Source organism: Chlamydotis macqueenii, chromosome 2, assembly GCF_036417535.1.
Source record: "Chlamydotis macqueenii isolate bChlMac1 chromosome 2, bChlMac1.mat, whole genome shotgun sequence".
Taxonomy (NCBI): Eukaryota; Metazoa; Chordata; class Aves; order Otidiformes; family Otididae; genus Chlamydotis; species Chlamydotis macqueenii.
The window spans coordinates 41,251,247-41,271,135 of NC_141557.1; the positions used below are offsets into that span (position 1 = coordinate 41,251,247).

Sequence of the window (19,889 nt, forward strand, 5' to 3'; positions counted from 1 at the left end):
GCTTTATACAAGAATAGAAATGGTATTTTTGCTTTGTGATAATATCTGAAAGTGGTATCTGCCATAAAAAAAAAATAGAACTGTTTTTTTCAGTCTCTGTAAAGACAGTTTGTTTGGAAATATTCTGGCAGAAATTATTTTACAATCCAAATCCCTCTTGTCATAGACAGACATGTATATTTACTCACATTCTTACTCCCATCTTGCTACAAGCAGAATACATCACATGAGTAATTTACATCACTATTATGTCTTCAGGAGCCTAGGGACAGTGTTTTCTATGCCTTACAACCTAAAACGGGATTTATGTTGGTGGAAACATTGAATGATGTAACTCCTGTTACAGGAGTAACAGTCCCACATAAAGTGCAATTTTGAAAATGTAGCTTGTCACAAACTTAAAGCTCAAATCTAATTGTAATATGGCAGAAAATTATTTGTATTATCTACTTTACATTAACCATTTTTGGTTAGCTGCACAGGAAATTTTCAGTTACAGGAAACTAACCAGTCTGAGTATGTCTAATTTGGTTTGAAAGATTCTTCAAGACTAAAACGGATTTACTGATCCATACTGACTTAATATTTGTCATCACTGCAACCTACTACTAGTCAAACAATTTCAAATACACAACATGTTGTTCAAGTACAGAAATACACTACAAAAACATTTGACTTTACAATAAGCAACAGTAAGGATTCTGATAGCCAAACATGAAAAAGTTACCATAGAATTACAAGTAAGACTTGTTTGAAGCTTAAAGACTTTGTGCAATCCAGCAGCTTCTGCCTGTGCAAGTTTTTCTTCTGTCATCTTCACAACAAATTTCACAGTCGTATCAGTGTGGTATTCCTTATAGTCAGAAATTAATGCTGGAGTTTTTTCAGTCCCATTCAACATAGGTTCTAAAACCTGTTCTTTGTACACCTACCAAAAACAGGGTGGCAAAAAACAGAAACACTTTTAAAAATCCCTAATTCCTCAAACAAACTGAACAACATACAATTTCAAAGCTTTGTGAATCACATCTCATACCAGTTATAATTTACAGAATCAGTATAACCTGCAAAACACAGGCCAAGACTAGCACAAACGTAAGAGGCATCTAACAACGACAGAAAAGTCTACTCAAAAGAAAACGGAGATTAAATATTAATTCAGCACCAGAAGTAGGTATTCTTTGTAGTATGGACAGTAGATGGCACACGTAGAAAACCATCTTCTATAAAGGCACACAAAAGAACGAAACCATGTTCTCTTCCGTGTATGTATAATCATCAGAAATTGTGTTAAAAGTTCATCCGGATACAGGATTAAATAATTCAATAAGGAACTTTTCCATAAAACCAAAAAACAACAAAATGTATTTCACTGTTACTTACCTGGGTCCATGTCCTTACAGGAAGCTCTGTAATTTCTACTGTGTTCCTATCCACAACAAATATTTCACCACTGACTACATACTGGTTTTGACCAAGTTCCTGAATGGTTCCTTTGAAGTTTTTGTAGTTTGGGAGCTGAAATTGCAAGAAAAACAAAGTGGCAACAATCTTTATAATAAAACGTCATAAAAACAGTTGTTTCCCATACACCATACAGCTGTCACTTTATATTGCACTAATCCATCAACCAGCCTCTCATGCCTGTGAAAATCTTAAGTCATACAAAAAATACTACAGAAAAAAAATAGAATACACACATGCAAGTGACAGAAGCAAGTATCTCAACATCTACAGAGTAGATAAATGATTAAGAAGATGCAGCTAAACCCAGTGAGGTGGTGGGTTTTTTTGTTTGTGGTTTTTTTTTGTTGTTTTTGTTTTTTTCTCTTAAAAAAAAAACCAAACCTGCAAGCACAGATAAGGCATGACAGAAAGCAGATTAACACCCCAGTCTCACAATAACTTTACAGAAATGGTGCTACCTCCCCTAACCATTTTTTCATTTTTGTGCTGTTTGGCAAAGATAGTGGAACCCATCCAGTTTAAAAAGTAACTAACAGGGTGGGGACTTTTTTTTTTTTTTTAACTGAATTGATTCCCTTATCCAGCTTACCATGCAGCCACAAACACATACCAGCATACAGAAAGGAGCTAGATGGAGGCAGAACTGCCTCTTTCAACCACAGTGAAGCTTCAATTGACTGTGAGACTACACAGAAGGCCTAGGAGTCCTAAAGGAAGGGCAATGGATTGCATTAATTAAAAAAAAAAAAAAATCTATTCATTGTTCCCAAGAATTTGCAAAAGGATATTCAGTACGTCATGAAAACTGATACTGCACACTCAGTGAACTGTGATCTAAGCAGAGAAGAAAATATGTTTCTGCTTCTATGACTTGTTAATCACATCAAAGTAGCAATATTAATCAGTTGTAAAGTAAAGATTACATTATCTGTGTCTCATCTGTTGGTTACAGATACTCTAGGTTCACCCAGGTATTCTTCCTGTCCAAATTTTGTCAAATATACACCACTTCCAAAACTCCTTAGAAAATTTTAAATAAAGGAACAGAAGCTAGATGCAGTTCAGAAGCTGCTGATTTTCTTGAACAGTGACAATGTTTTCTCCTACGCTTACAGATATATAAAAGAGAGTACCATTCAGACAAGACAGAGGAAATGTTAAGTTTGGCTGAAGATAAGTAGTAGTATCTTCAAAAGACAAAAGAGTGGTACAATTTTTTACTCTACTGCCATGTCATAACTACCCCGTAAGGCTTGCAACTGTGAAGGCTTACAGTCAGCAGACTGAAGAAAAAGTCCTCTGAAAAAATTGGAAAAATATGAATTGCAACGTTTTTGCTTCAAGATGAACTTCCCCAGCCTCATCCCGACAGTCAAGTAAAGCTCCTACACAAAATTACCAGGACAATCCAACTCAGATGTTCCAATAACCAAGCATTTATAGAGTGATATGAATTTATTTTGTAAGTACAAGATAAGGCTTGTTTAACAAACATATACAATACTAGTATATACTATTATTTTTTACCATTGGGTGGGGATCTAAGCCGTCCAGCATTCGTCTGACATTATTTACAATCTCTCTGGTATCGTAGTTTGGAAGTTTGCAAGCCCATCCGGTACCAATTCCTTCAGCTCCATTTACTAAAACCATAGGAATGATGGGAATATACCATTCAGGCTCTACACGTTGGTTGTCGTCATAAAGGAATTTAAGTAAGTTGTCATCCACTGATGGAAAAAGCAGCCTTGCTAAAGGGCTTTAAAAAGAAAAAATAAGAAAAATGTTTAATTGGAGTCCAGCAGATAAAGTACATAATGCTTTAACAGTCCATAAGTCCAGACATGATCTATTTGTAGATTTTTCTCATGTCTTCCTTTCTCTTTGCCATTTTGAAGCTGAAAATACAATGTATGTGCCTCCTGAGAAAAGAAAGTTCTTCCCAATGGAAGAGTGTGTTCATAACAGATGTTTGCTTCCTTCACACTAACACATGTACACGATACACTAGTAATTGATGACATTTAACATCTACAAAAATGTAATTCTTTGAAGCATTCAGAACAGACAGTTCAATGTGACAGTAGGTCATCCAGTAATAAAGCAACACAGCATTCAAATAGTTGCAAAATTACGTTGCTTAACTGTAGTTCTAGTAGTCTCTGAAAATACCACAGAGATTTTACTGATGACTCCTTTTGCTCTTCAACATTGTCCTGGGTGAAAACAATTTCCAGCACCTCATACAAAAAAAGAAAATGTACAAAACTAGGTGCTACAGAAAGAATACGTAAGAGAAAGGGAATAAAGCCTGCTTACTTACATATAAAGCTTACAATTAGAGGAAAAGAAGAAACTACAAGGAATTTTAGACAAAATATCACACTGGAATTAGGAAATAAAAGAAACAACATAACTTATAAAGTACTACAATTTATGTTAAGGAATATATTTTAACACTCTGCACATCAAATTGGATTTCAAGGTGTCAGTTGTGAAAAATCAGCATCATTAAATTAGGTCTTCAATATTAATTATGTATATGTAATACAGCTTGATATGAATTAATCCGAAAGGAAAAGAAACAATCTCAGCTTTCAAGTCTATGCTATGTTGGAGGACTTATCACCAGGTAAGTAATACAATTTCTTGTGAAACTGAATAGCTCTCACACTGAACAGGGAAAGTGAAAGCTACTTCTGCAAGAAGTTACAATTTTAGATCAGTAACTAATATGAGTGATCTACAGTTTCAGTCTTCAGCCTTGTAATTCAAAGTTTAATTCCTTAAAAGCTATGATTCCCACAGCACTTCCATGCATCGAAGATCATGCAAAAAGTCCATGTGCAAAAACACACTTATAGATATGAAGTGGAATTCGAGCTTCTATCAAAATATTCTAATTCTCTCCCATTCCTCAACCACAAAAAAAACCCTGTAGTCTTGTGAAAGAATTAGTTTCATAACAAGGCTTTTTAAAAGCATGTGTTTAGCTATACATTTGTGTTTACCTTAACATGGTGAAAATATAGCGAGGGCTGGCAGCATCTTTTCCACCATGAAGCCTGGTACCAAACTGACCAATAGGTTGTAGCAGATTAACATTGTTACTTCCCACAAAATTCTGAGCCAAGTTGACAATAGTCATCATTAACGCTTGCTGCAAGAAAATACATATTCATAGTAATAAGAAGAGATAGTCCTTTCTAATCAGCCAATAAAATACATTTTTAATGCCCAAAAACTGTGTGACTAACCTGAATTCAATTTTAAAAAAGTAGTTTCCCTGAGAAAGGAATGTTGTAAACTTACTACAGGAGCTGCTGGCAAAACATAATGCTTCTCCTTCCATAACGACATTGCCTCCCTGATTTAAGTGTCCTTACATTTCATGCTTATGAAAACCCTTTTTTTTCTAAAGCAATTCTCTGGAGGAATTAAAGGGGCACAAACTGACTGCACTTACTACTACTCATTGCTTTTAAAGGGAGAGAAGACAAGATGAAGAGAGACCGTTAATATGGCAATTCTTGCTAATATTTCAGATAAATATAAACAAAATAGGAGATCGAAATAATCTTCGTTTCCAACACTGTATCAGGTTTTCAAAAAACAGTCTCTCTTCTTCTTACCTTAAAAGACTATATTTCTTGTTTAAGACAAAAACTGTCCTACTACATAGTTCCTCTAATCCTACAATTTAAGAATCTAGTTAGAATTAGGTATCTACTATTTTGTCACAACCCACAAACTATTTGGGATACCACTGTGCACAAAGATTTTGAAAAAATGGAAATATGCTGTCTTATTAAGCTCTATACTATTGGGTTAATTTTCTTCAGAAGTAAATCTATGGTTAGTAGACTTACAGTCAATAGATTTGGAATTTCAATACAGTAAACATTTACCTAATATTATATGTAGGCTAAAAATCTTCACAGTGTTACCATTCTTCATACTCACCTCCCCATGGTGATAAGCTGACATTTCAGCCACAGAACCAGCCAGCTGAGCAACCTTTACTTCACGTTTATCATTTCTCTTAAAGCAAGTGAATAAAACTTTGCGTTGCCCTGGTTTTAAACCTATTAGGAAGAACATCCCATTTTCAACACATACATAAGCAAATGTTTTAAGCAATAAACTTGTTTTTCCTTATAATTCCTAAATTCTCAAATGAAGTCTAAGCATTAAATGAAAACAAATTCACACTGTAATATTAACAAATTAATATCTCAGGTTTTTAAAATAATAAAAAATATTTTACCAAACTAAAAAAGTTACCAGAAAAGCAGAAACATAACCATTTCAGCCAATCATTACTATGCAGCATAAAATACATCATTCTAATAAACAGCAACTTTGTCCTAAATGTACAGCTTCCACAAGTCAAGAATTGTTTCCTTCCAGTCTATTCAGCAAAATCTTTTTCCTAAGACTATCAACACAAATTCAGCAGTGACAACTGTTAACTGTAGCTTACATGTATTTTAAAGCACTCTGAAATTTTACTTCTTGTGTGAAATTCTCAAATACTCATTAAAATTTAGCAAAAAGGTATGTTATTTGTCTCTCTTTTTGACCTTTTAAAGTTTTAAGAAAGAATCCAGTTTCTTTGATCTTCTGATTTACTTTTATTGTTTAGGCACACTTTAAATATATCATCTGCGTGGAAAGGATTGCATCTTTTTTTTTTTTAATTCATATACATTTCTGAAAGGTATTAAAATATTGCTGTGTGTTACCATTACTAACCTGGGTCAAATGTAAGAGCAAAATTTGAAAAAAAAAAAAAAAAAAAAAAAGAAAAAAGGACACTGACTCTAAGACGTCAATCTCCAGTTCATTTAAATATGTAACAACCAATTTTCTTTACAACAGACCTGCATCATGTTTTCCAACAAAAGATCTATTCAATGTAACGGATTTAGAGGATTTCCTTTACACAGGAGAATCACCAAGGAGTAAGTGTGTTAACAAGTAACTGTGAAGAGATAGTAAAAATGTTCTACCTCTTCATTTTTTTTGAGATTTGCCACCAGACTAGCCTGTTATATATCACCTGATGATACTGAAGAACAAAAACCATTCCTAGAATATACCTGCTGAACGGTTCACATATCCATGCCCAGAATGCAGAATTACAGCCAGAGCTGGTGAAAAGACTAGTAGCAATTATATACAAAATATTATATGTGTAATACTGTAAATACTATATGCATAGTGTATACTATATATGTATAGTGTTATACATAATAATATATGTGTAACACTGATAGCAATTATATATAATAATATTATAAATACATACATTATAACACATACACAGACAAATATATAAATAAAAAAATGTGTTCCCTTCTCATTTCCTTACACTTCTGTAGACAATCTTGGAGAACTTCAATTCAAATTAACAGTTGTCTACTGCAAGTTCATTCTTTATTTTAAGTTTCAGTAAAATCATTCTGCTGTTTCTGAGAAAGCAGCCAGAGTAAAGTATGTTATAAGGAACAATGACCTCTTGAAACACGCTGCTCTATAGAGAATCTTCCTCCAGAGCAGTAAACTATGAAATGCTTGCATAGAGACTACCAGTTAATCCAAGATTTGCAGAGGTGAGCGGTGGAATGTGTTGGTTTTGTTTAGTGGGGGAGGCTACAGTGGCAGCTTCTGCAAGAAGCTGCTAAAAGTTTACCCTTTGTCCAGTGGACTCGGTCAGGCCTAGGGCAGACCCACCAATAGCCAGGGCTGAGTCAATTGGTGATGGAATATTCAGTGATAATGCCTCTGTGATAATGTATTTAAGAAGGGGAAAAATTAAAAAAAGAAGTAGTTAAGAAGTAGAAGTGGGGGGCAGACAGGGGGAAGCGCAAGCCTTGTGGGGCTTGCAGCCCTCACCCTCTGGCCTGCTGCCGGGCAGCTGTCTGGGCCCGACTCGGCCCAGCCCAGCTGCAAGAAGCAAAGAGAGGAGATGTGAAGAGAACCTGAAAGGCATCTGCCTGCCTGAGCCAATTGTGAATAATTTCTTGTGAGAGGAACAGCTGCAGACACCAACGTCAGTGAAGAAGGAAGGGGAGGAGTAATGTTGCTCCCAGCAGAGACTCCCCTGCAGCCCGTGGTGCAGCCCATGGTGAAGCAGGCTGTCCCCCTGCAGCCCATGAAGGACTCCATGCCAGGGCAGGTGGATGCCCAAAGAAGGCTGTGGCCTGTGGAGGGCAAGCACTGGGGCAGCCAGTTCCTGACAGACTGCACCCCATGGAAAAATGACCCACACTGGAGCAGCTCATCAAGGACTGTAGCCCATGGAAGGGACCCCATGCTGGAGCAGGGGAAGAATGTGAGGAGCTCTTCTGCTGAGGAGGAAGGAGCAGCGTAAAGCTACATGGGATGAACTGACTGTAACTCCCATTCCCTATTCCCGCCCTGCGCCAGCCGGGGAGGGCAAGGAGGTAGAGATAATTGAAATTAAGTTAAGCCTGGGAAGAGGGAGGGGTGGGGGGAAGTTGTTTTTGTTCTTTTCCTCATTATCTTGCTTTGGTTTTATTAATAATAATAAATAAATAGTTTTCCCTGAGTCAAGCCTGTTTTTCCCGTAACAGTAACTTTAAGGATCTCTCCCTGTCCTTACCTCAAACCTTGAGGCTTTTTCTTATATTAAATCTCCTCTATTCCCTCAGAGGGTCAGGAGAGTGAGTGAGAGACTGCATAGCTTGGTCCCGAGCAGGGCTAAACTACGACACCCAAATACAGGATGAAGTAAGTCTGGAGAAGCTGAAACAGAGACTGACATTCTTTGATTCCCCAGAGATGTATCTGCATACCTAACCCAGCCTCATTCTGCGGCGGCACTGGAGACCCATCCTACCAGCAAGCTCCTGCCTCTATCCACCTGCGAACTATCCTACTTTCTCATATGAAATTAAAAAAAAAAAAATTCTTTCTTGCTGCATTATATACACACACACACACACACACACACTCTATTCTGGCATGAGTTTGTAGTGTGAAGAAGGCTGACCACCTCCATGATAAAAAAATGTACTGGAAAGTGCAGATAAATGCACTTCCCCCCCATCAAACCTCAAGACCTTTTTTCTGTGTCTTAGTAAGCATATGCATACTGACAATAATATGGGCAGAAATTCCTGCTCATGCTGTCTGCAGACAGCTTTACAAACGAAGCTGTAGTGTAGTAAGCTGCTGCTTTTAATGCTCATGCTATTGCAAGAGGAGAGTTTGCAAACTTGACTGACAGAACCCTAGCAAGATTACAGGAAAAGTCAGTAACCACTAAAACACTGCCTGTGGTATGAAACTGAAGGGAGAAAACATTTGCATCTTAATCTGCACTCAGTTGCCGGCTTGAATTTTAATTATGATAAGCACTTAAAAGACTTGCTTTCTCTCACGGTCTGACTAGAAACAAAGCACTTGTGTGGTCTAGGGAATAGGTCTGGTTAAGTAAGAAGGCTGCACAGTAACATCTTAAACTTCCTCACGGAAGAAACATGGCATTTCCTTAGCATATGAATGACAACAAACAAAAATATAAAAGTTCTTATATTCTCTACTGGAATGCATTGATTTCCAATACAAATCACAGGTTTAAAAAACCAACAATAAAGAGGAATGTTCCAACAAATCATAATGAATTATCAGCTTACCATCAACAAGTGAAGGGATAGATCTCTCATTGTCTGAATTTGAGAAAAGGATCAACTCCTTGTTAATGAAGTCATTGTAAGTCAAATGTTTTGTTGCTGTACCATACAAAAATTGCTGAAAAAAACACATACATTACTCATTCAATAGAAAAACTACATTTCATTTAAATCTCACTCATCAGATTTGTTACTATTATTTAGGACTCACCTCGGGAAGGCCATGTAGCCGACGCTGTCGCCTGTCCTCCATGAAGTTTGTTAACCACTCTTTTCGGTCATCAATCTTCTTCTTACTGAAGGCCTGAAAAGATTCCAAGTACACTAAATTATCAGCATATATATTTGTGTAAATGTATGTTACTTTAGTCAGAATTTTAAGTGTACTGCACTATCTGATCAAGTATTCAATAATACTTATTTGGACAATATAATCCATATAACTAATGTTTACATTCAGCAGCAGTACAAGCACATGACCTTTCGGACACTGCTGCACAAGGTTTTTTGAGCTGAAATCTGTACACATTTAGACAAATCTTACCATTCTAATTCCTATCTTCACATCAGAGTTGTCCTTTGATAAACAAGTTTAAAGGTGCTGGGATCTTCCCCCAAACAATTTTAAAGAGCTAAGCTCGTCATTAAGACTGAACTATAACCAGCTGTCATCAAGAAAATTAACTGAAGGTACTACAAAAATATATCACTCTTCTTGTCCTCTCCATGCCCCCCTTGCTCTATCAGCTACAGAATGCCAACAATTTGTAGCTGTTCCAGAGTGGTTGGCCCTAGTCCTCTTAAGAAGACCGACAACTTTACAAAATTGACACTGCATGAAAAGACTAAGCCAGAGCTAAGGCCAACTGACCGAGGGCCTTAGTCTTCATGATGACAAGGCGTCACTTTAAAGCAACAACTCACCACTACAAAAAGACACAGAAATGTTCTGAAAGACTTTTATCCTGTTACAGAAACAGAGTTCCCCTCCACTGAATTTCTTCTCCAGAAGACAGAGAAGAATACCTAAAAGCTGAATATGTGGTTTAAACAACATTTCAACCACTTTCAGAAAATTCTGTCAGCTGAAGTACTGTCTTTTTTCTCAGGGAATAACATACAGAGACTCCATCATGTCCTGATTTCAACCACTTTCCTGCATAAGATGACAGTCATCAGCACTCTTCTTTAATGGACTCCAACGGGAACATTCCAAAAGAGCTCAATGAGTAGTTTAGTTTTGTTGGAGACCACGGTATTACATAACAAATAATAAACCTTAGTAACTTACGCTCTGAGAAAGGGACTAAGCAATATCACTCTGTTTTGCATCAGACCTACTTCCTTTGTGAACAAAGCTCGACAATTCACAATGTCAGGCAGCTGAAGCTTTAAGATTAGGCTTTTGTAAAAACATAATTAAATTCTTACAATTTTCTTCTGGCTCCTTTCAGTGTATCTATACTTTGTCTAGACCACTGAAGTGACAAATGACCACAACCTGGATCAGCATGACAATTATTTTAATAGAATGAAAACAGAATTAATAGAATTAAAATCATAGAATCATAGAATCATAGAATGGTTAGAGTTGGAAGGGGCCTTCAAAGGTCATCTAGCCCAACCCCCGTGCAAGGAGCAGGGACATTCCCGACTAGATCAGGTTGTTCAGAGCCTCATCCAGCCTGGCCTTGAACATTTCCAGGGATGGGGCTTCCACCACCTCTCTGGGCAACCTGTGCCAGTGTTCTACAACTCGCATTGTAAAAAATTTTTTCCTAATATCCAATCTAAATCTACCTTCCTCTATTTTAAAACCATTACCCCTTGTCCTATCGCAACAGGCCCTACTGAACAGCCTCTCCCCATCTTTCTTGTAGGCCCCCTTGAGGTACTGGAAGACAGCTATCAGGTCTCCCCAGAGCCTCCTCTTCTCCAGGCTGAACAGCCCCAACTCTCTCAGCCTGTCCTCATAAGAGAGGTGCTCCAGCCCTTTTATCATCTTTGTGGCCCTCCTCTGGACCTTCTCCAACTGGTCCATGTCCTTCTTATGTTGGGGGCTCCAGAACTGGACACAGTACTCCAGGTGGGGTCTCACCAGGGCAGAGTAGAGGGGTAGAATCACCTCCCTCGACCTGCTGGCCACACTTCTCTTGATGCAACCCAGGATGCAGTTGGCCTTCTGGGCTGCAAGGGCGCATTGCCTGCTCATGTTGAGCTTCTCGTCCACCATCACTCCCCAGTCCTTCTCCTCAGGGCTGCTCTCAATCCATTCCCCACCCAGCCTGTATTTGTGCCTGGGATTGCCACGACCCAGGTGCAGGACCTTGCACTTGGCCTGGTTGAACTTCATGAGGTTGGCACAGGCCCACCTCTCCAGCCTGTCAAGGTCCCTCTGGATGGCATCCCTCCCCTCCAGCGTGTCGACGGCACCGCACAGCTTGGTGTCATCGGCGAACTTGCTGAGGGTGCTAAGGAAAATGCATGTCCTGTCTTTAAAAGCAAGTCTGAATATAAAGTTTATTGCTATCTACAGCACACAAAATTGATCAAAGCTACTAAGCAGAAGGTAGAGCTGATTTTGTAGTGTGAATAAAGCTCTTATTCCAAAATTTTACATCTTCTCCAAAAGCTTTTTACTCTGCTAAAGTATTTTTTTCAGTTACTTAAAAAAAAAAAAAAAAGCCCTGTTAGGACTTCCTCATGTGCCATTTCAGTAAACAATGGAAACTAAAATGTATCATACAGAAGCATTCTTACCAGTGTAATGGCAGCATCATCTTCAGGACCAGCGTATCGAAATAAGATCCGATGTCTTTCCATATCAGCAAAATATTCTTTTGCTTCTTTAGCAGTGCTGGTACCCAAACCTGTACAATAAAAAGAAAGAGTTACTCCATATTCAAAATATAAGTATTATTAGTTTACTTATTTTATTGTACTGGGAATATTATAAGATCATGATAGAAGATGCTATCATGAAAACAGCTACAAATAAACTTCATAGCACACATTTTTTTATTTTAAACAAACCTTTGTAGTATTTTATCTTCCATGCCTTATGATTCTCCATATGTTTTTTCCACTCATCAAATTCAGGAATACTATAGAATGAAAGTTCTTGCTTATTTTTGCTTGCCTTTAAAAAACAAAAACCAAAAAAAAACCTAATCAACTTTTCGGTTGCACTGTAAGTAATAAATGAAATGTCATTAATAGAACTCATACCTTTACAATAGGAGTGATGAATTCTTCAAGAAAACCATGTTTCAACAGTGATGGCCAATTATGATGAATAAAATTGATCAACAAGCCTTTTATGTGAGATCCATCCTGATCCTAAATCAGAACATGAAAGCATGAGGCAATCTTATAAAATGTCAGATCCCCAAAAATCACCAAAAAAACCCCACTCACTGGCCTGGATACATCAAAAAATGTCTATTGACATTAAACATAGAAGGGAACATTTAGTTTTAATTTGGACTCCAAACTGGGCCTGGGTATAAAACAGCCACCTGTGAATAGCACTATTCCTGAGCTAATAATAAGCTTTTCTAAGCCAACTGCACAGTTGCAACTCAAAGGTTTATTTGCCTGTGGCACATTTTCTCCGAGAACTAGACAGCTCTCCCAGACACATGGAGCTGAATTTGAACAACAGACACACACTTCATGAGTTTATACAAAAATAATTGTCTATGTTCTTGTTTCTACCACACTTTCTAGCATTACTACTTCATCTACTGTTTCAATTTGTACTTACTTTCAACATATTTCTGAGTTATCAAAAGAATTCTTGTTTATATATGTTTTTATTATTACTTTGGCATCTCTGCTACCGTGCAGCAAAGTTCAGTTGTTCATTTGGAGTAACCAAAACAACATATAGACAAATTATTCCCATAAAGAAACTTCACACATTAGGGATTCCCTCTTGAATACATCCATATTGTCATAACACAGAGGCATGTTACAACATACAAAAATATAAGCTACCAAATTGCAGCAAATCACGTTTCATGAAGCTCTGTATATTAAAACTTGCGAATTTCAGACTAACCTGATCTGTCATGATCATAATTTTTCCATATCTCAAACTTTTCAGAGATTCTGGATCTTCATAGCTTTTCTTGTATTGTAGTCCAACTATTTTGATGATGTTGTTGATTTCCGCATTTTCCATAATCTGTATTAAGAATTTATCATTGCGGTCAGTGTAAAAAGCAGAAATTCAGAAATATCTCAATCTTTTTTAGATGGTCTTTATAGCTACTTCTTCTATGCACCCCTACCTCAACTTCATAACCTTTTTATCCCCAGCCCCCTTGAGGCCTTCACACTTGGAAAGATTTCTTCTGTACATGCAAATTCTCAAGACCACACCATTCCCTTTTCTCCTCTACAGCCAGAGGGCTTTCGGTCCAGAAGGCAGGGAGAAAAGTGCATGTGACAAAGTAATCTCAAATCTGCCTTCTCTTTCCACTATTTCTATGGCATACGCAACACATCTCCTATGACAGACAAACTATGGATGGCAGCAGAAGTAATGTGATGGGGTAATGCTGCTGCTACTGCCTCACACTGGGAGTCAATCACAGGGCAATGGAGAGAATATAAAATTTTAGGTTTTTTTAAGTATTCATGTAAAATGTTAATATGAGTCACAGCAGAATTTCCTTGCACTTGTGAAGAAATGAACTCTATAATTCCAATACTGTATTATTACATTCAATATTTTCAGGCTTATCTCAGGCTTTAAAGGAGCCGGTACTTTATGAAATCCTGGCCACAAGGTTTTCATGAAAAAAAAAAAAAAATTAAAATACAAAGATATAACCCTAGAAATCAAAAATAAACAGGGGACATCCATTTGTCAGCTAAAAGGAGATGACAAGACTACTTACCTGTTTGTGAGAAGCTTCTCGAACATTGAGAATTTTACCCCTGAGTGGGAACACTCCATATCTGTCTCTACCAATAACACCTAAACCAGAGACAGCTAAAGATTTGGCAGAGTCTCCTTCTGTTAATATTAATGTGCAGTCCAAGGAATGTTTACCACCTGTAGTCCAGGAAGAAGTAGAAGTAAGTTAAAAAAACCAGAAAGTGTAACCTTTGAACTCAAATAACAAAAATACAATTGCATCAGTCATGAATATTCTTCCTACTCTAAATCAGCTATTTTAAATAGGTTTAATTTCTATTTTTAGGAATGGTCCTCCATATCACTAAAACTAAACAACAAGAATAAGTATCTCTACCCTTAGCAATACACTATGGATTGCTGTGGACAAGGAGCAAAATAGACAAAATGAGATGCAACAGTAGCACTTCTCTTGTAATGGTTCCCACATGCCTGCACAAAAAAAAAAAAAAAAGAAAAAAAAAAAGAGATGGATTGCTTCTGTATCTTTATCATTTCATTTTTCTAGTTGTAAATTTCTTACACACATACATCATGCACATCTGAATTATACACAGAAGTTATTTCCCATTCTGCATTTCCCCTCTCCTCACAGTACATTTTCAGAAGTAATTTAATAAACTACATTTGGGGGGGGTTCTTTTTTATTGTCCATCGACTGAAGCCAAGCAATTGCAAGAAAAACTCAACAGAAAAGCTCAAAAGATCAGAAAATTTGCACTTACTATACATTAATCTTTACTGATAGGGTAAATTCGATTCTACAATACACACTGCATTTCAATGTTTGCGTGTCTAGTGCGCTCAAAACTGGTATGACGTATATCCTGTTTATTGCCAACTTCAATAGTTGAATAGATGTTCTAAATAATAAGCAGGTTCAAAAAAGGAACCCACCCTTTTCCAAGGGTTCAAATGCTCATTAAGCAGTTTTGCTATTTTATCAAGGCTTAAGTGGTAGGAAAGACTGCAAGAAACTTCAACCTACTGTTAATAATGTACTATTGAATATCCTAGCTTTTAAAACAGGTGCTTTGATTTGCCTTTACGTGGTAGGCAAAAACTACCCCATACTTCCTGTTACACAGAATTTAAATTCAACATCTTTGCTCTTCTGCATCAGACATATGGCTTAATATAATCTAAATTAGGCAGCTGTTCACACTGTAACAAAAGGTGTCAACAGCTACCACGCTATATGCAAAGTAGAATCCAGATAGCAAGTCTGTTGTTTTAAAATATATGTAAGCCTATTTTTTTTTCCTAAATGAACTACAGAAATCACATCTGACTATCATCCACGTGCACTTTCTTCAGGGATGGATGCAATCACTAGCAATTAATTTCATGGAAATGCAATGTGTCAGGTATTTTCCTGAACACACTTCTAAAGAACTCAAAGAGAAAAGTACAGGAACTGGCAGATTCAAAGAATGCTTTTATGCCTCATCAGATTTACTAATCTAGTTGCTCCCCTACAATTCTATATTCCTACTCCTGGTTCTTTATTTTTCCTTTCATTTCTACCTCCTCTTCTCCAGCAAGCCATAGAACTATGTACAGCTCATCAAGATCTCAAGAAAGTAAGAATGATCAGGTACAAGACTCATTCTTTTCAGTGAGGGAGGAAATCTGCAACAAGTACATCACTATACAGATAGATCTCTCTCCTATTCCCACGTATTAACCAGTATCGATTCAAAAATTCAGTGGTGCCTAGTAATCAAGAAACCTGTGGATGCTGGACCTCAGCTACAAATTCACTCTTGAAGTAAAAATAAAATCTAAAAACCTAGGAAGAATTAAAGCCAGAGGGGTCTGTGGCCAAATATGATTCTCTCCCAGCTGCACTGTACTACTTCAGTCCAACAACTACTGGCACCAAAGTCAACCCTGTTCCCTCATCTGATTTGAGGTCCTTATGAAAGTGTAATTCCTGGGATCCTTACAAATATTTATTTGTCCTGAAACACAACTACACCAAATAAGACTCCTATATTTTGCTTCCAGATTACAGATAACCTCTGTGTGATATTTATGAATGTCCTGAAGCAATCTTCCTGAAACTATATCTTCATGCACCAGTTAAACCTTTTATCCAGCTTATGGAGAGGTCTGAAATTCTTTTGAAAAGACTATTTGTAACTGTGTAACTCTTCATGATATGTTTAGTCATGTGCACATTTATAGTAAACATTCATAAAGCAAAGAGTTGAACTTCTTTTCAGCCTAGAAGAGCACAAACAGTCCTTACTCCACCTGACCCTGAGAAGCCCCAATCTTTTCTATTAAGATCCCAAAGACAGAAAGCTTGATAGTTCTACAGTGTTTTGTCTATGTACTCATTAAATAACCTCCATAGCACCAGAACTTCCTTTTCCCCTTATGTTAAGAAATGTGAAGTTTTCAGTCAGATGCAGTCATCAATTAAAGTTCATTGAGACAAGCTCTCAAGAGCAGAGCAGCCAACACACACTCAGCCACACTAAAGGAGTCATTCTTCTGTATCATCTTCTGTCTTCCCTGTCTCAATGAAAGCAGCTTTTTATTGAGGTCAAAGATCCTGCTTACAGTAAGCTTATTTCGTGCACAAAAGGAACAAAGATTCCTACTGATTTTCAAGAGCAAACAGATGATCCGTATGGTTCCTTCAGTCTTTAAAAAAAAAAAAAAAGAACTAAGGAACTTTTCATTAAATGTATTATTTGTGATCCTCCAACACATCTCTGCCAGTATATAAAAACACTTCAGAAAGTCAGGTCAAGTGTGAATACAGCAACATACACTGTATTCAGAAACTCTGCCTCTCTGCCTTCCTGTGTGTCCACTCCGAATGTGCAATGCCTTCAACGTGAGAAATCTAGTATGTTCCAGGTATTCAATAAACCAATACCTGGGGTTAAGCCTCCTTGGGAGATGCAGAGTTCCTGCTTCCCACATAGAATAACTAGACAGTAGAGATTACCAGGGTAACAGGGATACAAGCCATGGAAAACTTTAAGCATCCGTGTTGAGCCCAAATACATCGCTACATATCACTTTAATTTAGGAAGTTTCAAGGTGAAACGCAATATAATATCTTACTAGCTCCCTTGTTACAGATTCTTCTTTCCTTCACCCCCAGTGAAACAAACTAAGAAGTGATTTTGAAGCCTAGTCTACAAAGCAGAGCTAAAAAAAAACCAAACTATGAATAAAGTGTATCCAAAAGAATTAATGATGTCATTTATGAGCACTAGGCTTGATATTAATAAAAACACACCATTTCTCCAAGCACACAATCTTGCAGGCATGAAAAAAACCAGGAACATGCATCTGACTAAGGAATACAAATTCCACAAGCAAAACACTATTTAAAGGAGACAGGATTACCAACTTTTGAGGAAAAATGTGACATCTGAATAAGTGGAAAAGTAGTAAAATACTGAAGAAAAAAAATTTTTAAAATTAATAACTTGAGCCCAAGGAAGCAAAAAGAAAGAGAGAGAAATTGAACAGCATTCATCATATCATCAAGTCATCTTTGACTTGAAAACTAGAGCTCAACAAAAAGCCTCTTTACCAGTCTTACACGCTTTTACCTACTTAACCCACCCACCTACTTCACTGCAATTTCTCTAGTTTTGCTTAATATAAGGTTGTACTAAAAATCAACTAACATTAACACAGACTGGCAACATTTCAAGCTCTTTAGTCCTTTGTGCCCTTCAAATAATTCAAGGACAACTCCTACCCCACTGCTATTGGCACAAAGATTGCCAGCTGATCCTGATTCCCTATCTGTGCTAGGCAGCAAGCCAGCAGAGATTGCCAGTTTGCCCTATATCCTCAGACAGGAACCCAATGGCATTTAAAGTCTCATGAAAAAAGTACCTTGAACCATTCTCTCAGGTCTGCACACTACGTGATCTACTTCCTATAGCTTGTGACCCTATAAAGATTCAGATCTTTTTATATTAAAAAGGTCAAGAAGATTAGTCACCTCCAAAATAGAATACTAGTAACACTTTTTAGCTGGAAACTACAACTAAGAAATATGTACTCTTTCAACATGGAACTAGACTGCTGCTTTTGTTCAGCATTATTCTCTACCCTAGAGAGGAAAGGGTTCCTAATGCCAAACTCACCATTGTGTTTTAATTCCAGCTCTAGAAAGCTTAGAAAACTAGAAAGATTTTTATTAAAAAACAGATGAGAAATAAAGTCAGGTTTAAAATGATATCCATGAAAAATCTATGAAACATTAAAGACATTAAAAATAAGTGCTCTTACCAGCATCATTAGCATCATCCAGCTTTGGAATGCCCTTAATTTTACTGTGTTTCACCGATGAACATTTTTTGTTCAGCTGAGTTTGTGCCTTAAATTTGACCCAATTCAAAATACTCTCTATGATACCACAGTTAGAGGCCTGTAAGTAACAGATTAGAATTGTGGATGAGAAAAATAAAGGTTCACACAGCAGATTCTTATATCTCAATTTTAAGTCACTGACCTAACACTGTTTCTCAAAGCCCTCTAAGAATTGCAACCTATAAAAGGTCAAGGAATTAACACATACTTTATTGTTTAGTATTTTAAGCACACAAAATCAAAACACAACACTCACACAGCTTCTTTTCCACTCCTTGTATAACTGATGGAAGGAGGGTAAGAGGACTGAGACCTAGTAAGAGATTGCCTTAAGATGTGTGGTTGATGTGCTGAGAGATTTTGGGTACTAAGCATCTGCTTCCTGGACTTCCACAGCAAAAAAAAAGTAACCTTATGGGATATTTATGACCATTTAAATTTCTTTGGAAATGAATGAAAATGGCTGAAAGACAACCAAAGCATTTAAGAATAAGGCTCTGTATCAACCGCTTGAGAAACTGATAACATTTAAAGAAGCACATCTGCAGCAAAAATATCATATAGCATATTTTCTAAACTAAAATTGCTTTAGGTTTGATTTCACATCAAAAGAAAATATAGGTGGAGCAAAATACTGTGAGCTTTGGCTTTTCATTATTGCCCATAATAGAGCACTGATTGGTTAGAGATTCTGCTGCACATTTAACACCTCTGGAGATCAATGTTCACTTCTGGGAATATTAGAAAAACTGTAAATCAAATCTACTGATAGAAATGCAATATATATAACAAAATCTGAAGAACGAATACAAGATTGTGTTGTGTTATCTTTTCCTGTAAGTTCTATAAGAATGTCACCAATAACATAGAATTAGAAGAATAAGATGCTATAAAATAAGTTGGGTTTTGATGCCAAGAGTATCAGCAGTGGCACCGTTCTCCTTACTACTAGAGTTCCATTTATCCTACTGGCACTAAATAGGACTCAGTGTAATGAGTTCTGGCTAACAGAATCCTACTTTTCCTTCCTTGTATAAAAATGTAGTAGAGGAAAAACTTCTACCATGTATTTCTACTACTACATTCATTTAGAATAGCAATTCTTAGACCATCCACAGCCCAAATTTCTGTACTTGTTGCCTGATAATAATGATCACTTTGAGTAGTACAGCCACAATTTTGCATTTCCTTGATTACTGGAAGAATAAGTAAATGTGACATGTTTGCTTCCCTCTCTTTTCACTTCAGTGAAAGAAAATAAGACTGATATCAAATAATAAGGTAGACAATATTCTCAACTTCAGAAAAATATTTAAAAAAAAAAATTGGTCAAGGCCTATGTTTAGGTTTTAAGAGTCAAATTCATTTCACCAATATAAATACCAGAATCTCAAACAAGTGAGCTGATGAGGTGAAGCTCTCTCTTAAATCCAGAGCAACAGGCAAAACATAGTAATTGCTTCCATTATTAAGGACAGAGA

At 36.9% G+C, this 19,889-nt stretch overlaps 1 protein-coding gene across 4 annotated transcripts in view; it reads right to left on the reverse strand.

Annotated features, from left to right (window-relative positions):
• Positions 1-19,889, reverse strand: part of TOP2B (DNA topoisomerase II beta) — a 64,451-nt gene that overhangs the window by 12,883 nt on the left and 31,679 nt on the right. For all 4 annotated transcript variants that reach the window (XM_086742685.1, XM_086742683.1, XM_086742684.1 and 1 more), the window contains exons 11-23: positions 18,328-18,466; positions 14,036-14,193; positions 13,192-13,317; positions 12,357-12,467; positions 12,162-12,267; positions 11,889-11,998; positions 9,340-9,432; positions 9,132-9,246; positions 5,431-5,552; positions 4,479-4,627; positions 2,995-3,226; positions 1,384-1,518; positions 728-928 (exon numbers count right to left, since the gene is read on the reverse strand). In XM_086742685.1, the coding sequence (XP_086598811.1) occupies positions 728-928; positions 1,384-1,518; positions 2,995-3,226; positions 4,479-4,627; positions 5,431-5,552; positions 9,132-9,246; positions 9,340-9,432; positions 11,889-11,998; positions 12,162-12,267; positions 12,357-12,467; positions 13,192-13,317; positions 14,036-14,193; positions 18,328-18,466 (1,797 nt within the window). The remainder of the gene's footprint in view (positions 1-727; positions 929-1,383; positions 1,519-2,994; positions 3,227-4,478; positions 4,628-5,430; positions 5,553-9,131; positions 9,247-9,339; positions 9,433-11,888; positions 11,999-12,161; positions 12,268-12,356; positions 12,468-13,191; positions 13,318-14,035; positions 14,194-18,327; positions 18,467-19,889) is intronic.